The 18,099-nt window shown below is 36.7% G+C and overlaps 2 protein-coding genes across 3 annotated transcripts; both read left to right on the forward strand.

Annotated features, from left to right (window-relative positions):
• Window positions 1–1,292: 1,292 nt before the first annotated feature.
• LOC113342652 (MLP-like protein 43) lies at window positions 1,293–2,140 on the forward strand. Its single transcript, XM_026587123.1, has 2 exons — window positions 1,293–1,543; window positions 1,642–2,140. Exons 1-2 carry the CDS (start codon window positions 1,354–1,356, stop codon window positions 1,929–1,931), a joined length of 480 nt encoding a protein of 159 aa, XP_026442908.1. The 5' UTR covers window positions 1,293–1,353; the 3' UTR covers window positions 1,932–2,140.
• Window positions 2,141–2,459: 319 nt separating this feature from the next.
• Window positions 2,460–5,107, forward strand: LOC113342653 (major latex protein 146-like). Of its 2 annotated transcripts, XM_026587125.1 has the most exons (3): window positions 2,460–4,585; window positions 4,681–4,715; window positions 4,824–5,107. In XM_026587125.1, the coding sequence occupies exons 1-3, from the start codon at window positions 4,396–4,398 to the stop codon at window positions 4,965–4,967; spliced, it is 369 nt and encodes a 122-aa protein (XP_026442910.1). In that variant the 5' UTR covers window positions 2,460–4,395; the 3' UTR covers window positions 4,968–5,107. The 2 variants fall into 2 exon arrangements, with proteins under 2 accessions (XP_026442910.1, XP_026442909.1); XM_026587124.1 differs by having other exon boundaries at window positions 4,681–5,107.
• Window positions 5,108–18,099: the final 12,992 nt, after the last annotated feature.

Here is an 18,099-nt window from a genome sequence, read left to right on the forward strand (position 1 = left end):
TTTTCGGTGGATTTTGGAGATAATGGCGAAACGAAAAGATGTTAATTATCGGTTATTTCTTTACAAAGTATAAAAAGAAAACAAAAACTAGGGTATATTTGTCAGTTTCAAAGTAACTTTTCCCCGTCCATTTGACCCACACGAGAATTTACTTGTCATTACAACCGAAATTCAACGGTTTCTGGACATTTGACCCATTTTCAGTTTAATAAATGGATGAAATACCCGCAATTATCCATGGCCGCCATTAGCAATATCTTAAAGAAATTTTACAAAAGTACTGAAGTCATAATGAAATTTATGAAGATGATAGAAAATCGTGAGGGATTTATAGTGGTGCAGTTTATCTCTTTTCCCCGTATCTCCTCACCAAGTATGGTATTTCTCCTAATTTTTTCAGAGCAGTTTCAAAACCAAAACAAAGTAGAATTTTTATTATCAAAAATAATCAAATGAAAGATGGTTCGGGTTATTTTCGCACAAAATAAACCGATGATAAGATAATATTTTTGGATGTTTCTTAAAGAATGAAAATTTAGAGTTGTTGAGGGTTGGTTGTTTAAGTTAAAGGTAATATCATATACTATTAAAGAAGAAAGGGTAAAAATGTTAGTAAGGGTAAAAATGTTAGTAAGCAACGCAAAATACCCACTTTTAAACTCTTAATACGTCCAACGTTGGTATTCATGGTTAAAGATTCCAACACTAAATATCATCGCCTAGCGCATCAAATTTACAAGAAAAGGTTTTAAACGCCTATCATTACTTTATACGGCTTAGTTTGGGTCGTAGTTGGCCAGAGGCCAGTCAACTCTTAAAATATAATTCCATCTATTTGGGCAAATGGCCACAAAACCATAAAAGGAAAAATTTCATAACCCAAAATAGAAAACAGCTCTTCATTCTATCAATAATTTGTATTTGGGATGAATTTTCCCTTTACCAAAAGGGGAAGAGAAATGGAATATATTATCCAAAAGCTCAGCTAGTGCGCCACTTACTTTATGTTATTCTACCTAAAGTAAGAAGAATTAATTAGTGCAGCACTTTATGGTTATGAGGACTGTACGCAACAAGTGGACTCAACAAAGTACAAAGCACCTTGGAGCCCTGCATCCCTTGAATAGTTATAGACACAGCTGTAACACCACCATAGTTGCTCTAATCAGTGTCCCATTTGTGGTCCTTGGGTTAGTGGTTTTGTCAATCAATAGGTTATCGGATCATATTCTTTTGGGATCACATTAGCATAATCTTAGGCTATATAAACTCGTAAAGCATTTTCATTCCCTATGTATAATAATAATAATAATAATAATTTCTTCTGTTTATTTACGTAACACTATTGCTGTAATGGCTCAAATTCATAAGCTTGAGGTTGAAGTTAAAGCTAAGTGCTGCGCAGAGAAGTTATACGCTGTTATGACCCGTGATGCACCCAAGCTTCCTAAATATGCTCCTCAAATAGTCCACGATTGCCAAGTTGTTCCTGGAGATTGTGAAGTTCGTGTAGGAAGTTTATTTGTTTGGCACTATGTACAGGGTATGTAAAGTCTGTAACTGTCTAACATCCAGTAGTTTATCTTTTTCTCAATAAATCATTAATTACTATTTCTTAGCCAAATTTGTTCATGATTACAGACGATAAACCTTCTGGCGTCAAGGCGAAAGAGAAGATAACTGCAGTGGACCATAAAAACATGTCACTAACTTACACAGTTTTTGAAGGAGACCTCAAAAATGATTACGCAAGTTTTGCTACCACACTTACAACCACTCCAACACAGAAGGATGGAAGCTACAATTGCCTTGTTAACTGGTCAGTACAATATGAGAAAGCAAATGCAGATGTGCCTGATCCAACATACTTCATGAAATTACTGGAAGATTTTACCAAGGAAGTGGATACCAATTTGCTCAAGGAAGAGTAGACAAATTTGATCTGCCTAGATTCTATCTATATAAGTGTGTGTTTGTTCTGTGATGCCTGTTGCATGAAGGTACGTGATTGCTGAAATTGATGTTTAAATATATTAGACATCAAAATAAATTTAAGGGTTAAGTGGTAAAATGCTCCAAAATCGACCCTAAGGTTGTGAAAATGCCCCGGACGTTAGTGAAAAGATTGAAATGCCCCAAATTCTTATCAAAATGCGTCATTCCGTTAATTTTACCTATAACAGTCAAAATGTGGCATTTTGACAGATTTTGACTGGTCAACTGTGTTATGAATGGTCTCTTTTGCCCTTCGACAGAAATAGCGCCCGACATGATGGTTTTATTTCTTAATTCATGAGTTGACATAATTTCAGTTTATCTGCGCTTTATCTTCTAATTGCACACTTTATCTGTAGCCGTTAATTTGAAATGATGTAACTAATGTCAAACGTGTCGCAATCCTAGTTAATAGGACACGCTGGTCATTTGTAAAAAAAAAAACTACTGTTTCGTTAAAACATATCCCTTCATCTGCGCCTGTCCATTTTATAGAGTTGCCATGTGTCGAAATCTCACATGTTTTATACACGATGGGCAAATTGGCAGAAGCCAAAACAGTCCTCCTTATATCAGCTTATTTGTCATACGGGTATAAATGTCATCTTATCACACGTGCGGGACCACATGTGTGCTAATTTGACCACTTAACCATCTCTAACGGCAAAAATAACAGAATGGGGCATTTTGATAAGATTTTGGGACATTTCAATCTTTTCCCTAACTTCCGGGACATTTTCACAACTTTGGAGTCGATTTTGGGGCATTTGCCATTTAACTCTAAATTTAAATAAACCTTCATGCCTTTTGCACGAAGGTTCGTGATATGGACTTACCAGATATTTAATTATCTACTCCTATTAAATAAATTTAATCTTGCTTAAGCATGATGAGGACATTTGGCAAGAAATAACTAGAAATTTCTCCCGAACAGACTGTCAAAGTAAAAGTAGTTTTGGAGAGTGACTGTGTCGACAACCGGAACTGTCCCCTTAAATTTATTAAGAAACTAGCTAACTGAATTAGAACGTTGACAAAAACACGCTGGAGACATGGTACTCGGACAAATCACTTCCACAAGCTACAGCTAGATATGTAAAAACTGAAATTAGATGAATGCATGAAACGAAAGAGTCTTCTAATGCTTATGCGCAACCCCCTTCAAATACAGGAACCAGCAACTTTACCACTTTGATAGGGTCCATAGGGAGGCATTAGATCGAAGTTCTGTCGGTCTTTTCTCCCAGAGCTTTGTTAAAAAACAAAGGGGTTCACATGAGGAGTTACACCGATAATACCAGAAGGAAGAGAAGTGTCATCTTCATCCCAAATTGACTCTCAGTCTCCAATTTTCTGTACACTATAATTAAAAATCACAGAGAAGATAAATATTGTACACTATAATTTGGGAGAATATTGGATGCGGTTGCGTTTTTTAGATTTTAATTAAACTAAAAAACTAATATAATAAAATGGGATAACCATTGGTTAAGAAGGACCAATGAGATTTGTTAGGATAGAGACTACAAGATCGTTTCAAGTAAGACTCTTTTATTTGCAGATACAATACAATCAGAATTTAGCAGAGTGGCAATGGATAAGCACAAAACATGCGTACAACAATAGTAACCAGAATTAAAAAAATAATAATAATAATAATAACGGGCCCTAGCTCAGCTGGTCAACCCAGTTCTTCAAAAGTGATGTGTTCCAGGAGGTCCCAGGTTCGAGTCTTCGATGGCGTAACATTGCAGGAATTAACATGGAAGGTGTTGTTAGCTTGCCCCCTTGTGCCACAATCTCGCCCCCGGTTTCTTAAAATTTATAACAATAATAATAATAATAAAAGAAGAAGTACTGATATTACAAATTGAATCGATTTAAGGAAATCATCATCTGGTTTCTTATCATTGCCAAATTGGACAAAAAAGGGAAAGAAGTATTTGCAAGGAGTTAGAAGTCTGTTAGGTTACAAGTCATTCTACAAATGGGCAGAAGAAAAACTTGAATGTTCAATCCTTTTCAGGAAAATGGATGGTAAAACACCTAAAGACTTCTAGCAGCGTTAGTACCACTGACATATATAGTGGCCCTAAAGCGACCATGTACCCGCCATAGAATCTATTACTTTTTCAATGATGTCAGTAATTACCAACCATATGATATGCCATAGATTTCCCGCAATATAACAAGTATTCTAAAATCAGCGTTTAGGAAAATCTAAACTCACCTCGTACACCACTTTAAAGAGCCGTGTATGGAACTGCTACTCAACAAAGAACAAACCACCTTGGATCCGTAACTGCTCCAATCAGTATGTAATTAATTTATTTACGAAATAATAAATTTTTGGCTATATATAACCCTAAGACATTATCTTGAGGTCTAATTCAAAGCGAAATGGCTGAAATCAGTAAGCTTGAGGTTGAGTGTAAAGCTAAGTGCTCTGCGGTGAAGTTTTTCTCTATGATGACTCGTGATGCACTCAAGCTTCCAAAATATGCTCCTCATACAATCCACAATGTCCAAGTTCTCCCTGGAGACGGTGAAGTTCGAGCAGGAAGCGTTTATATTTGGGTTTATAAACTCGGTACGTAAAGTCACTAGCTATCTTCAATTATGTTACTCTTGTTCAGTAAATCCGTAATTACTAATTCTTATCCAAATCTGTTCATGATATTACAGATAATAAACCTTCTGCCGTCACCACAAAGGTGAAGGTAACTGCGCTGGACCATAAGAACTTGTCATTAACTTTCACAGTTACTGAAGGATACCTCACGGATGATTACACAAGTTTCTCTAACACACTTACTACTACTACACAGAGGGATGGAAACTATAATTGCCTTGTGAAGTGGTCAGCACAATATCAGAAAGCGAATAAAGATGTACCTGATCCAACATACGTTATGAAAATGCTGGAAGATTTTACCAAGGAATTGGATACCAATTTGCTCAAGGAACGGTAGACTCAGACAAGATTTAATTATCTATATAGATGATTGCAGGAAGCTACAAGTTTGTGCTGGATGTTTAAACATATTAGACATCTAAATAAAGTTGTAATATGGATTTATCAAATACCAAAGTACGATATGATATTGCTTAAGCACTTTCTCCTGAATATTCGTAATAAACGTAGTTCTAGAGTCCGGAACCGTCTCATCTCATTAATTAAATTTATTAAGAAACTAGCAAGGTGCAATAGCTCGTTAACAAAAACATTTACTTGAGAAAATCGACTACAGTGCAAAAGCACCCTACACTCTCCTACCCGCCTACAGCTATAAATGGAAACACCGAAATTAGATGACTGAATGATGGAAAGAGTCTTCACCTGATACACAACCTTCTTGAAGTCAGGAACTGACTCAATGGATCCAGTCACAGGAATGGATATGTAGGAATTTGAAATTTTCTTGGTAAAACCTCCCCGAAATTCAAAACAAACAAAAGAGAGAAAAGGTTTATATTCACCAGAAATGACTCTCCAAGACTCCAAGTTTCTGTATCAGGTTCTTGGTCTTCAGGTACTCATTCATAACCTTCTTAAACTACAGGAACCAACAACTTTACCACTTTGATTGGGAGGCATTTGCAGTATTCCTGGTCATTTCTCCCAGAGCTTTAATATAAACAAATGTGTTTACATGAGGAATTACCCTGATAATACCAAAAGGAAGAGAGAGCTCATCTTCATCCCAAATGACTCTCCAAGTTTCTGTATCAGGGTCATAACAACAGAGTGTTTCATAATTGCATGTAAATATAACTTCATTCTTCTTCGTTAGGAATATCGGCTTTAATTTGTCCATATATGACGGACACCTTTCATTAATCCCGTATACAATGTTGAAGTCTCTAGACCAAGTCTCATTCATATCTGTCTTCTTCAATGTCCATATTGTGATATGAGGTGCACTCTTTTCCCTATTTTGATTGAAAAAACACAAATTAATTCCCAGCACTACAAGTCCGAAATTAGGTGATCGGTGATAAACATTGTTACAGGGAGGTGATGAGACCATCCGGTACTCTTCATTGGCCAAGTCGAATGCGTGATTTTTTAAGCCCCACGCCCAATAAATTGTTCCATTTGCGAAGGTACCTGGGAATTTATGATTCACCTGTGGAAAGGGTATACATTTGTTTCTCCACCCACAACCACTACCAATGGTGCACACTTGGAGTTGTCCCACTCCCACTGCATAGTCTCCATAGTAGATTCTTACAACCTTGTACTCATTGGTGGAACCAACATATCCAAACTCGCAGGCGAGGCGGTGATTTGTAAGATGACTTCCTGCAGGTACGAAGAATTTTGGATGATAGGTATAATCTCCTGTGATGGGATTGAATATGTAGATGGGTTCAATATTAAAGCGGTTGTAGTATCTTCCGAGTCAAATCAAACCGTTGCATGAACCAACCAAGTATTCCCACAGTTATGGCCTTGTGAGTGTAATCCTCATCATCATCAGTATTAATCTTATTATTATGCAGTAGTCTTCCATAGTAAAGCGACTCGTACTTGTTGATTTTGTTTCCTTTACCAGTAAAAAGGAACCCAATATCTATCTTATCAACGTCAGCAGCATAGAGTTGGTTAATCTGGCGAAGTACGTGCACATCAATAGAGTATTTTTTCCTAAGGAGATTTCCCCAGCTTTTTCATACTAATTTGCACTCTAAAATGGACTCAGTTGGAACTCGAGAAAGGATATTTAAGAAGATATCCAGGTGCAGATTATCCATGGATCCTGTAACAATCTGAACGAAAATAAATAAAAAAATCAAAAGATTGTGTGCTTATTTAAGACTCCAACAGAAGCTAGGCGCACAAGCCGCCCAAGAGGCGCCTAGATGATAAACGCCCTAGGCGCAAATATGTGACCAATTTTTTTTTAATTAATATTATGCTCAATACAACATCGGTGATCAGTATATTATGCTCATTCTTGGTGGCCAAACAACATGCACAATCATGTATCTCAACTCAATGTATCTTAAGGTTCAAACCAGCATAGAATAAGCACACAAACAAAAAACAACTAAAATCATATACAATATACTAATCTTAAAAGGGGTCGTCGTTGGTATTATTCTCTATTGATCTATGTGCAAGATGGACATGATATGCTAATGTTCTTAACTTGCTTTCTACCATATTGGACTCAAAACTGTCACAGATGCAGTATATTCTGTCTTTCTATAGGCATACTTCAATTAAGCATTTATGCAAACAGCTGATGAACACCACTAAACCATAGTCACATATACTCCAAATCAGAAAATAAAAGAAACCCAGATTAACAAGGAAAATTGTTTAATCCAATAAAAATCCATTACTAAAACAACAACAAAAGTTAAAAAGATGGGATCCATCATAGAAGGAGGTTAGAGAGCTCCTAACTGGTTTTTTTCTTGAAACCCTATGGAAAAAAATTCACTAGAAACAGAAAATCAGAAAGTGGGAAAGAGGAGAACAACAATAAATACGAAATACCTGTGTTACTTTTCCCTCTACAGATTCTTCATACTCTGTATTCGTCGTCGTCTTCGTTTTTCTTCAGTCGGAAGTCGAAGAAGAAAATGAGATCTATATTTTAAAAACTCGAGGATATTTTTGTCAACACGCGAGTAAGAGGTTTAGTCCTAAGTCAGAGGTATTTTATGGGGATATTTAATGTTTGGTACCCGATAAATGACTAACACATTGCTTTGGTACCCAACATTTGAAGTATTAAGGATTGGTACCTGGATCCGTCATTGACTCTGAAGTCAAACCGTTGATTTAACAATCTGTTAACTAAATGATTAAAATTATTAATATACATTATTTCGTTAACAGAGTTAACTCATCGTTTAAAAAAAAAAGAAAACACACAGCAACTCCCTCACAACTTATCTACCATGAAAAGTAGAACAGCAGATGCGCAGCTTCTTCAGCTCATACGGCATGAAAATTGAATTCACCAACTAATTAATTCAGAACGCTAATCAGTCAGGAAATACAATTGCAATCAACATTGAATTTTCAACAACAAAAAAAAAAAACGGATTTAGAAACCACACCAACAACCACCATCTCCACCGCTAGCAGCCACCGCAACTAGCAACCACCACCAACCCAATCGAAATCCAGTTAAAACACATCCCCAATTTCAACGTAGTTATACTTAATTTCAAACCCCCATTAAGGAATTAATAATCAAATCAACAAAAAACTACAACCAATTATCAATATCTTCACTCTGACAAATTCACCCCACCAAGATCCCCTTCCCAAACTCAATCAGCAAATCAACTATCAAATCCGCCATCCAAACTCTTCATAAACAAACACAATTTCCTCCTTGATTAAACCTTGAGAAGATTCAACAATTCAATAAATGATAGAATCAAAACCAAAAAATTTCGCTGCAAACTTGACATAAAATTCCCACCCATCGATTGCCCATTCATCTTTTTTTTAGATCAGAAAAAGATGTTGATTTTGGATTGAATGTTAGGGTTTGAAATTCAAAAAATAATTTACTGCTTAAAATAAAGGAAAAGATGGTGATTTTTGATTGTGGATCGCTTTGATGATCTAATGGAATCAAGAGGGGTATTTCATTGTTAAATACTCCATTTTAATGAAAAGCGTGAGGTGATTGACTTTTAATCTTTTCTTGAAGCTGCAGAGACAAAAATATGAAGGAGATGGTTGGCATTTTATTTTTAGGGTTTAATTAAAAATATTAATCGTGGCCGTACGTTGGAATGTCATGTTAAGATTCGGACACGAGTAAAGCTTTCTTACGGGATGTTAGGACATAAGTGGTCATTGGAATAATTTATAAGACTCATACCGTAATAACATACGTTCTGTTACAGAATTATAATCTCGGTTAAGTCAACGGTTTGACTTGACGGTTTTTGACGGATACAGGTACCAACCTTAATATTTCAAATATTGGGAACCAAAGTAATGTGTTGGTCATTTACCGGATACCAAACATTAAATATTCATATTTTATTCCATGAAGGATCTGAGTCAGAAGTTAAGTCTAAGTACGTTAGTTAAAAGAAATTTAAAACGAACGGTCTAACATCTGATTCAGTGTGAGTCAGGGTTAGGTGATAACAAACTCAATGTTAGAAAGTATTTACTAGCTAATCAAGACTTCGGGAGTGGAGCAAGAAACTGTAAAGGGAAAGTGAAAGAGCAAAAATAGCCTTGCCCAAAATATCTGAAATTTTTGGCTTGCCTTGCTTTAAACTGCCTCTATCTGCCCCTTAATCAAGTTCTAATTAAGTCTCTAATCTCTAGTATCGTTGTAGCCTATTAGGCGATTACATTACCATTCAGCCTAAAGGTTGTATGCATGGATGGGTCAGAATTCCCAGGCACACTTGCAAGAATGGTGAGGTGATGTTTAAAAAGGAAATAAATAAGGGGCAAAATAGGTTACCAGGATACAACTCCTCCTACTGGTCAACAAAGAAAAAACGCTACAAAAGGAAACAATTGTGGCTTTTAATTGATGATCAGTAGGAGTAGAGTTCTACAGAGAAATAAAAGCTTTCACTATGGTATGGCAACTAAGAGTCTTTTCCTTCACCAAATTCATGATGAGTGCCTGATCTTAGCTAGACTGCTAGTTGTAGATTGAAACATACTGGAATAGCTAGGCAACATCCATTAGTGACCTAGAGATATTCAAGAACTCGAGTCATCAATCCGTTTAACTCATGATTGCGACTTCTGCTCACCCTCCGCTTAACTTTGTGAAAGAGATGTGGCAGCAACATCAAAGCTCCTTTTCTGGCTCCATCTAAATTAGGAGTTATAATTTTGTTGTCTAATCTGGCCATTGCTTCTGGGCATCGTCAGTTACACTAATTGGATTCTTGGAATGAGCTGTAACAGACTTAGGTACAACACAGAGATTGAGAAGGACTTGAGCTTAGATCTATAATAACTTCACTGCAGCCACACTGGACTCAGCTACTCTTTTCTTTTAATTCATTCTTGAAGAAGGACGACAGAGTTCACGAGCCTTTATAAGATAGACTTGAAACCCTAAGGCAGTCACGGTTCCACAACCCTACACGTGGGCAGATCACCATTTCATGCTAATGACTCTCAACATTAAATAAACCCTGCGTAAATTAAATTAACAGCTTAAACTCTAATTAACTGTTTTAATTAAGGCACCCCCAGATGGATAAGGGCTAGTCAGGTGCATGACATGAGCGTAAGTGCAGGGATAGACTTGGGAACTCGAACGAGCTTATTGCAGGGACAGAGACACTTTGGTCTAATACCCGAGATGAAAGCAACGGCAAGCACAAGGCCCCAAGCCTAAACATACTGTAGAACTAATACCGGAGATTTATCAATAGTAAATCGTTAATTTCTGCTTTAAAGTTATAGTTTTCTTGATACGTAGTAACTTATGGTATTTCTGTAACTCTGTTTCATTTGCATGATTTCTATGCAGATCTGAAATTGTGTAGACGACATCTCTTGTGCATAATGTTGTGGAAACCCGGCCGATAGAGTAATGAACGAACATCCAAACAAATAATGAGTTGTTGGGCTACCACTATAGCTAAGAAGTTTCTCTCTCGATTTTTCTTTCTTGTTCATAATGTTGTAGAAACCCTTGTGATGAACGAACATGATATCCAACTCAGGCAGCTATAAAGTTTTTCTCTCGATTTTTGCTAGTTGCTCAAAACAGTTCAAAAAGGAATTTTGTAGTTACGTGTTTGCCGTTTATATAGTAAATGTTCGAATCACCAATGAAGTATGACATAGATATCAAAACTTTCGATTTACAATTCGATTACAAATAAAATTTCAAACATGAAATAAGTACCAACCCAAAGACAAAAAAGAAAATAAAAAAGGTTTCCCTATTTGACACCCATACTTTTCCTATTTGCCACTCACACAAATTACCACCCCTACTTATCCTATTTACCACCCATATAATTTTGAAAATATCCTAACCGACAGCCTGCTGACTTTTTTATTTACCTTCAACAATAAAACCACCCCAATAGCTAAAAAAAAGAAAGAAAAGAAGTAAATCACTGATTATTTTTTCTCCCTCTCCGCACTCGTCGACCATATTCTCCTACTCCATCTCCACAGACGCCACCCATCGACCATCATCTTTCACCCATTTTTTCTTATTTGATTAATTAAATAAATCTAGAAAAAAGAAATTGGACATTAAAAATAGGCTTTGTATCACTTAGGCTATATCGGAGCTAAGTAAATCATCCCTCGAGTATATATCATCGCCCTTCACTAATATCAATCCTAAATTCACAGGACTTTTGAGAAACAAATTTTATCTCTAATATGCCACTATAGGATCTGTTAATAGAAATCAATGTTGCAACATCCAAGAATCCGAAGACCATACCAATAAAGTCCTTGTGCATGCACATTTGGCATCACTACAAGCAACGAAGAATACCTCAAACATGAGTGGGAAAGGTATCCAATTAAGATATCTAATTAATTTCTGGACAATTGAAAATCAAAACTCAAAAGTTTATAGTCGTCACTTTCTGGACGACTACAATTGTTGTGCACCGTCTTAGTCTGGACGACTATAGATGGTTTCATCTTTAAAGTGTTTTGATTGTAATCAGAAATCTAATATATCAATAAATTAAATTAAATAATTTCATTTTAGAGTAATAATAATAAAGAAATAAAATGGAAGAGAGAAAAATTTTCTATTAACCAAAAGAGGCAGAGCCGTTATATTAGATATAGCATTCTTTATATACAAGCGAAGGTAATATTCTAATGGACCGCAAATCCATGGACCGCAGGCCCTATAACACTCCCCCTTGTGCGGTTCAAGAGCAGAACTTCAAATGTGTTGCCTCATTAAAACCTTGACAAAGAAAATCCAATGAGACAAAACCTTGACGAAGGGAAAAGAGTACAACGTGTCGACAAAGCTGGCCACTTCTCTTCAGAAAAACCTAAAATATAAAAGTCATGTGGAAAAAAGATAATCTCAATCGGGGAGTCATAACCATGGTGTTGTTGTTGTCTCATTAAAAACCTTTCCGAATAACAAAACTCATTGGGACAAAATAAACTCGGTAAAGGGAAAAAGAGTTCAACAAACACTCCCCCTGATGTCGCCATCTCCCCCTGATTGCAGGGTGTTCGGACAGTTTCTTTAGTCGAATACTCTTTACGTATTTTTCAAAGTACTTAGGAAGTGACTTAGTAAATAAGTCTACCACAATCTCATCAGACGGTACTTTGTTGACTTGAATGTTTAAGAGATATTGTTGTTGCTGATTGTAAAAGAACTTTGGTGAAATATGTTTCGAATTATCACCCTTGATATATCCTTGCTTCATCTGTTCGATACAAGCTGCATTATGTCCATAAATGCATGTTGGCTCTTCAGTGGTAGAATTCAAACCACTAGTCCCTCGAATATGTGTAATGATAGACCTTAACCATATATACTCATGAACCGCTTCATGTAGGGAAATGATCTCTGAGTGGTTCGTAGAGGTAGCTACAAGAGTTTATTTGGTCGATCTCCAGGATATCGCTGTGTTCCCTATGGTGAATACATAACCAGTTTAGGATCGAGCTTGATGTGGGTCAGAGAAGTACCCAGCATCAGCAAAACCAACCAAAACATTATTTGGGGTTTCAGTGTAGGGGGTTGCTTTAGCAATCCTCCTTTTGTCCTCATAGGGATAAAATAGACCCATGTCAATGGTTCCTTTAAGGTATCTGAATACATTCTGTATACCATTCCAATGATGTTGCGTTGGCGTTGAGCTATATCTAGCTAACAAGTTCACTGAGAATGATATATCAGGTCGAGTACATTGCGTTAAGTACAATAATGCGCCTATTGCACTTAGGTAGGGAATTTCAGCTCCCAATACCTCTTCCTCATCTTCCTTTGGACGAAATGGATCCTTTTGTACATCTAAACTTCGACCAATCATGGGAGTACTAGCAGGATGCACCTTGTACATATTGAATTGCCTGAGTATCTTATAGACATATGAAGACTGGTGGATTAGTATTCCACAGGCTCGGTGTTCTAGCTCAAGTCCTAGACAAAACCGAGTTTTCCCAAGTTCTTTCATCTCAAATTCAGATTTCAGGTAGCTTGCAGTTTCTCTTATTTCATCAAGAGTACCTATTATGTTCATATCATCAACATAATTAGCTATAATTGCAAATCCAGAACTCGTTTTCTTTATAAATACGCAGGGGCATAACTCATTATTTGTATATCCCTTCCCAATCAAATAATCACTTAGACGGGTATACCACATCCGCCTGGATTGCTTTAATCCGTAAAGTGAACGTTTCAACTTAATCGAAAACGCACTCCGTGGTTTAGAGTTACTTGATTCGGGCACTGTAAGGCCATCAGGCACTTTCATGTATATCTCTGAATCTAGATCCCCATAGAGATATGATGTAACCACATCCATAAGTTGCATTTCAAGTCCTTCTGAAACTACCAAGCTAACTAAGTAGCAGAACGTTATGACGTCCATTACGGGAGATTATGTTTCCTCATAATAAATTCCAGGTCGTTGTGAGAAACCTTGCGCCACAAGGCAAGCCTTGTACCTAAATACTTCATTCTTCTCATTACGCTTTCTGACAAACACTCATTTATGTCCTACGGGCTTTACACCTAGTGGGGTTAGCACTACCGCACCAAATACCTGTTTCTTTGCCAGTGAATTTAATTCTTCCTGGATTGCAACTTCCCATTTAGGCCAGTCTGCTCTTTTTTTACATTCTGCAATAGAGCATGGTTCGATGTTATCGTGCTCAATGATCTCTTGAGCAACAGTGTACGCAAATGCATCATCAATCTGCGTGGAGGATCTTTCCATCAACACATATGCACTATCATAATCCATAAAAATTTATTTGTTCTCTGGAATCATTTCAAACATCGGAGCGTCCTCCAATATTGATTCATGGACATAACTGCAATCAGAGACAATTTCATGAGAAGGATTATCTGTATTGATGATAAATGGATCGGGTTGTGCCTTATTCACTCTTTTCTTCCTTGGGTGAGTATCCATCGAACCAGGTGGTCTTCCCTCTTCCTTTGGGGGAACACGACCTCATCTACACTTCCACCAAGTGTAGGTTTGACACCTCTATATAAGGTGCCTTTTCCCGTGTTAGGGATTTCTAACCTTGAAGGCACGTTTCCAGGTGGTATGCATGATCTCGTCACTTTAGCAATATCAGTGAATGCATCACGCATTGAGTTTTCCACATTCTGAAGATCGATAATTCTTTTCACTTCACTTTCATATTGTGAGGTGCGGGGATCAAGATGAGACAAAGTGGGGACACACCACGACAATTCCTGTCGTTCCCTTAGGAAATCCTTTTCCATACCTCCCCCTAACGATGGGAAGGTTGTCTCATCAAAGTGACAGTCCGCAAATCTAGCGGTAAAGAGATCGCCTGTCAAAGGTTCCAAATAGCGGATAATTGTTGGGGATTCATATCCAACATAAATACTTAATCGTCTTTGGGGACCCATCTTAGTACGATGTGGGGGGTAATAGGCACGTATACAACATAACCAAAATATGCGTAAATGTGAAATATCAGGCTCATATCCAGTTACCAACTGGTACGCAGAAAATGGTTGGCTAATAGTGGGTCTAAAGCGAATAAGTAATGTTGCATGAAATATGGTGTACCCCCAGGAAGTAATAGGCAGGTTGGAACGCATAACCAATGATCTAGCTATCATCTGTAACCTTTTGATGGTAGCTTCTGCGAGACCATTTTGAGTGTGTACGTGGGGTACAAGGTGCTCTACGTCAATTCCGATATACATACAGAAATCATCAAATCCTTTAGATGTAAATTATCCAGCATTATTAAGTCTGATAGACTTGATTGGATAATCTGGGTGGTGAGCCCTCAAACGTATAAGTTGTGCTAGGAGCTTTGCAAAGGCAGCATTTCTTGTGTACAGTAATACAACATGTGACCAACGAGTCGAAGCATCTACCAGAACCATAAAATACCTGAATGGTCCGCACTCTGGATGTATAGGTCCACAAATATCACCGTGTATTCTTTGTAAAAATGGAATGTTTTGTTTTGTATCTTTAGCATAGGATGGTCTCGCTCCTGTCTTTGCTAAAGAACAAGCTTTGCAAAATGAGTGGTGTGCTTTTGACAAAGTCCACGAAGTAGAATGAGAGAGAGGTTGCACATCATTTGTTTTAGATGGCAGTGGTTGCCAGACGTTGTTACTTTGCATTGCAACTGTCTTTTGTCCCATTTTACTTTTCACTCGAAAGAAAGGATGTTCGTGTGAGTTCTTTAAAACACGGATCATCATATCACAACCTGGGTGCCCCAAGCGGTCATGCCAAAGCTTGTATAAGTCACTGTTCAACAGTTCATCGTTGGTAACAACATGTGATTCGACAATCCGAATAGTAGTAGTGTACAAACCACTAGAGTGACTCATTAATTTCTCTAAAATGCGGTTTCTTCCACATGTATTAGAGATAATACTTATATATTCAATTCCATTTTCACAGTGAGTTTCCAAGTGATAACCATTTGCACAGATATCTTTTAAGCTCAATGAGGTATAGTTAGCTCTTGGTGCATATAGAGCTTCTGTGACTTTAATCATCGTCCCATTTGGCAACAAAAATTGAGCATTACCTCGCCCAATAATCACTTGTGATGATCCAATCATCGTAGTCACATGGGATTTATCAGTAATTAAGTCAACAAATAATTGCCTATTTCTTAAAATAGTGTGTGTGGTGTCACTATTAGCTAGGCACTCAATCTCTTCTGAGGATGACATTCCTACAAGTAAATGGTACTTCAGGGAATTCAGTCACATAATTCAATCATGCAATAGATTATCACAGTAAAAATTAAATCCAAAGCATAATAAGTACCCATAAAAAGGTTAAAAACCACTGATCCATCAACAAAAAACGATAATTTCAGACTACCTAACATAGTTTAAGTCATCAAAAGAAATATTTAAACCAAAGTCTGCTAAATTACAAAGCAAGAAAATAAAATAATTTCTAGGATCAAATGATAACTAAAAAAAATAACAATCAATCAAAGTCAGGTGTTTCCATATGGGCATGGTTCTTGTTGCCCTGGAAGTCTGAAATGGTGAAGTTGACATCTGGGGCATGATCATGTTCTTCCAAACAGTGAGCTTCTTGATTTATAGATTTCCGGTACTTTTTGTAGTTGGCTTCTACTTTGGCGCTAGCTTTGCACTGCTGGTACCAATGTCTGGAGATTCCACACCTGTAACAGGGTGCATTGTCATTATCGGCCTTCTTAGGAGGGGGGTTCTTATGTGTTTTTCAATAGTGTTGCACCTACCACTAGGTCCAGAAGTAACATCTCTAGACCGGGTATTTGAATGGCCTCCACGCCAATGGCCCCTTCCACCATGACCCTTTTGTCCTCTTCCACGTGGGTTGTTATCCCCACGTGAGTATGGAGCATGAGAATATGAATCAACATTTTGAACCCTCTTTTATTTGGGGTGTTTTTCTTTGTTATCCTTGCCATAGTTAGCCTCGGGAATTTTCTTTTTCCTCGGGGCTCAAACATTGTTGTTTGATAGAACTTCATTGTGCCTTTCAGCCACCGCAATAAGTTGATCAACTTGTTAAAAGTTGTTATTCTCTTGTTATCAACCTCTATGCGGTATTGGTTGGCTAGAATAACATACGACAAAGGGAAAGTAGACAATGTCTTTTGAATCATATCTCTATCAGTTTGGTATGGAAGCAGCAGTTAGACCCTTTCGGAGCTAGTTGTTGCGCAAACAATAATAAATGTTAATTGTGTTTCGATTAAATTGGTTGTGTGTTTTCCTTTTTGGTTTGAATTTTTTTTTCACCGTGTAACCTAAAATATAGGGACTAAATATTTTGAAGTGTGTGAGGTTGTAGTATCCAGTCCAGTTCTTAATGATATTTTTGTCTTTTAACATCTAGGGTAATTTCGTAATTTGACTTAAATGAGTATTTTAAGTAATTCACTATTTTGATTTAGATTTTCTCTTGGCAAACCTCATTATGTATTTATTAAAAAAAAATTATTGGTTCGTCTTCATAAAATAAATATTAAATAGGCATTAATTAAGGTGGATACTTGGCTTAATTAAACATGCTTAGCATTAATTAAGGAATTAACAAAGGCATGAGACTAGAGAGGTTAAGCCTCATGGCTATTATTGGGTGTCATTTTCTTTTTATTAATTACATAATTAGGAGTTTATTATTTTGGTGATAAAAGTGACATTGATAGTGGTAACGTGAATTATGGAGTAGTGTTGGGAGCGGTCAACGTCAATCCATGCGTATTTAGATGGAATCAAATTTTTTATTTATTATCATTATTGCTTGCTGATTGATTTGTTATTAATTGAAATTGCCTTCCTTAATTGAAATTATCTTCTTAATTGAAATTGATTTCTAATTGAAATTATTAGACACAATTTAGATAACTAAATTAGGAACATATTTATTGAGATTAGGAAAAAAGTAATAATCTTTAGCTTATTAAGATCTAATCACGTGTTATAACTTAATTAAACGAAATTTAGGGAGTTAACTTAAATAAACACGCAATAAATACACATTCATACGTTACACACAGCTTTAAAAGAAAAATCAGTTTTTTTTTAATATAATCTTTTATTTTTACTTATAAATTACATTATTCAAAAGAAAACTCATCTGACAAAAAACTTGTCGGGAGCCTAGCAACAAGATGGGCTCCAATCCCTTTTTGTACTACCACACTTAGCCTATGGAAAAGAAAATTCCCGACACGCACATTAGCATCATAACTGGCCATATAATTGCGAAGACGTTTAATGAAATTAATCTTTTCACACCCAAGCTCACTGAGAGTAATAAAGGCCAAAGCCTCAAACCCATAGCCTTGGGAATTGCATTTCTCCAAATACTTGGTGTTCTTATGGATGACAGCATCCTTGAGAGCTTGTCCCACTTCCGAAGTACGACCTTCTGCAAATGGCGAGA

Source organism: Papaver somniferum, unplaced genomic scaffold (genome assembly GCF_003573695.1).
Source record: "Papaver somniferum cultivar HN1 unplaced genomic scaffold, ASM357369v1 unplaced-scaffold_46, whole genome shotgun sequence".
NCBI lineage: Eukaryota > Viridiplantae > Streptophyta > Magnoliopsida > Ranunculales > Papaveraceae > Papaver > Papaver somniferum.

Excerpts from the sequence above, each read along its gene's own strand:
- LOC113342652 (XM_026587123.1), top strand. The coding sequence starts at position 1,354 with ATGGCTCAAATTCATAAGCTTGAGGTTGAAGTTAAAGCTAAGTGCTGC. Across the intron at positions 1,544-1,641 it reads TGTTTGGCACTATGTACAGG|ACGATAAACCTTCTGGCGTC; the intron begins GTATGTAAAGTC and ends TCATGATTACAG.
- LOC113342653 (XM_026587124.1), top strand. The coding sequence starts at position 4,396 with ATGGCTGAAATCAGTAAGCTTGAGGTTGAGTGTAAAGCTAAGTGCTCT. Across the intron at positions 4,586-4,680 it reads TATTTGGGTTTATAAACTCG|ATAATAAACCTTCTGCCGTC; the intron begins GTACGTAAAGTC and ends ATGATATTACAG.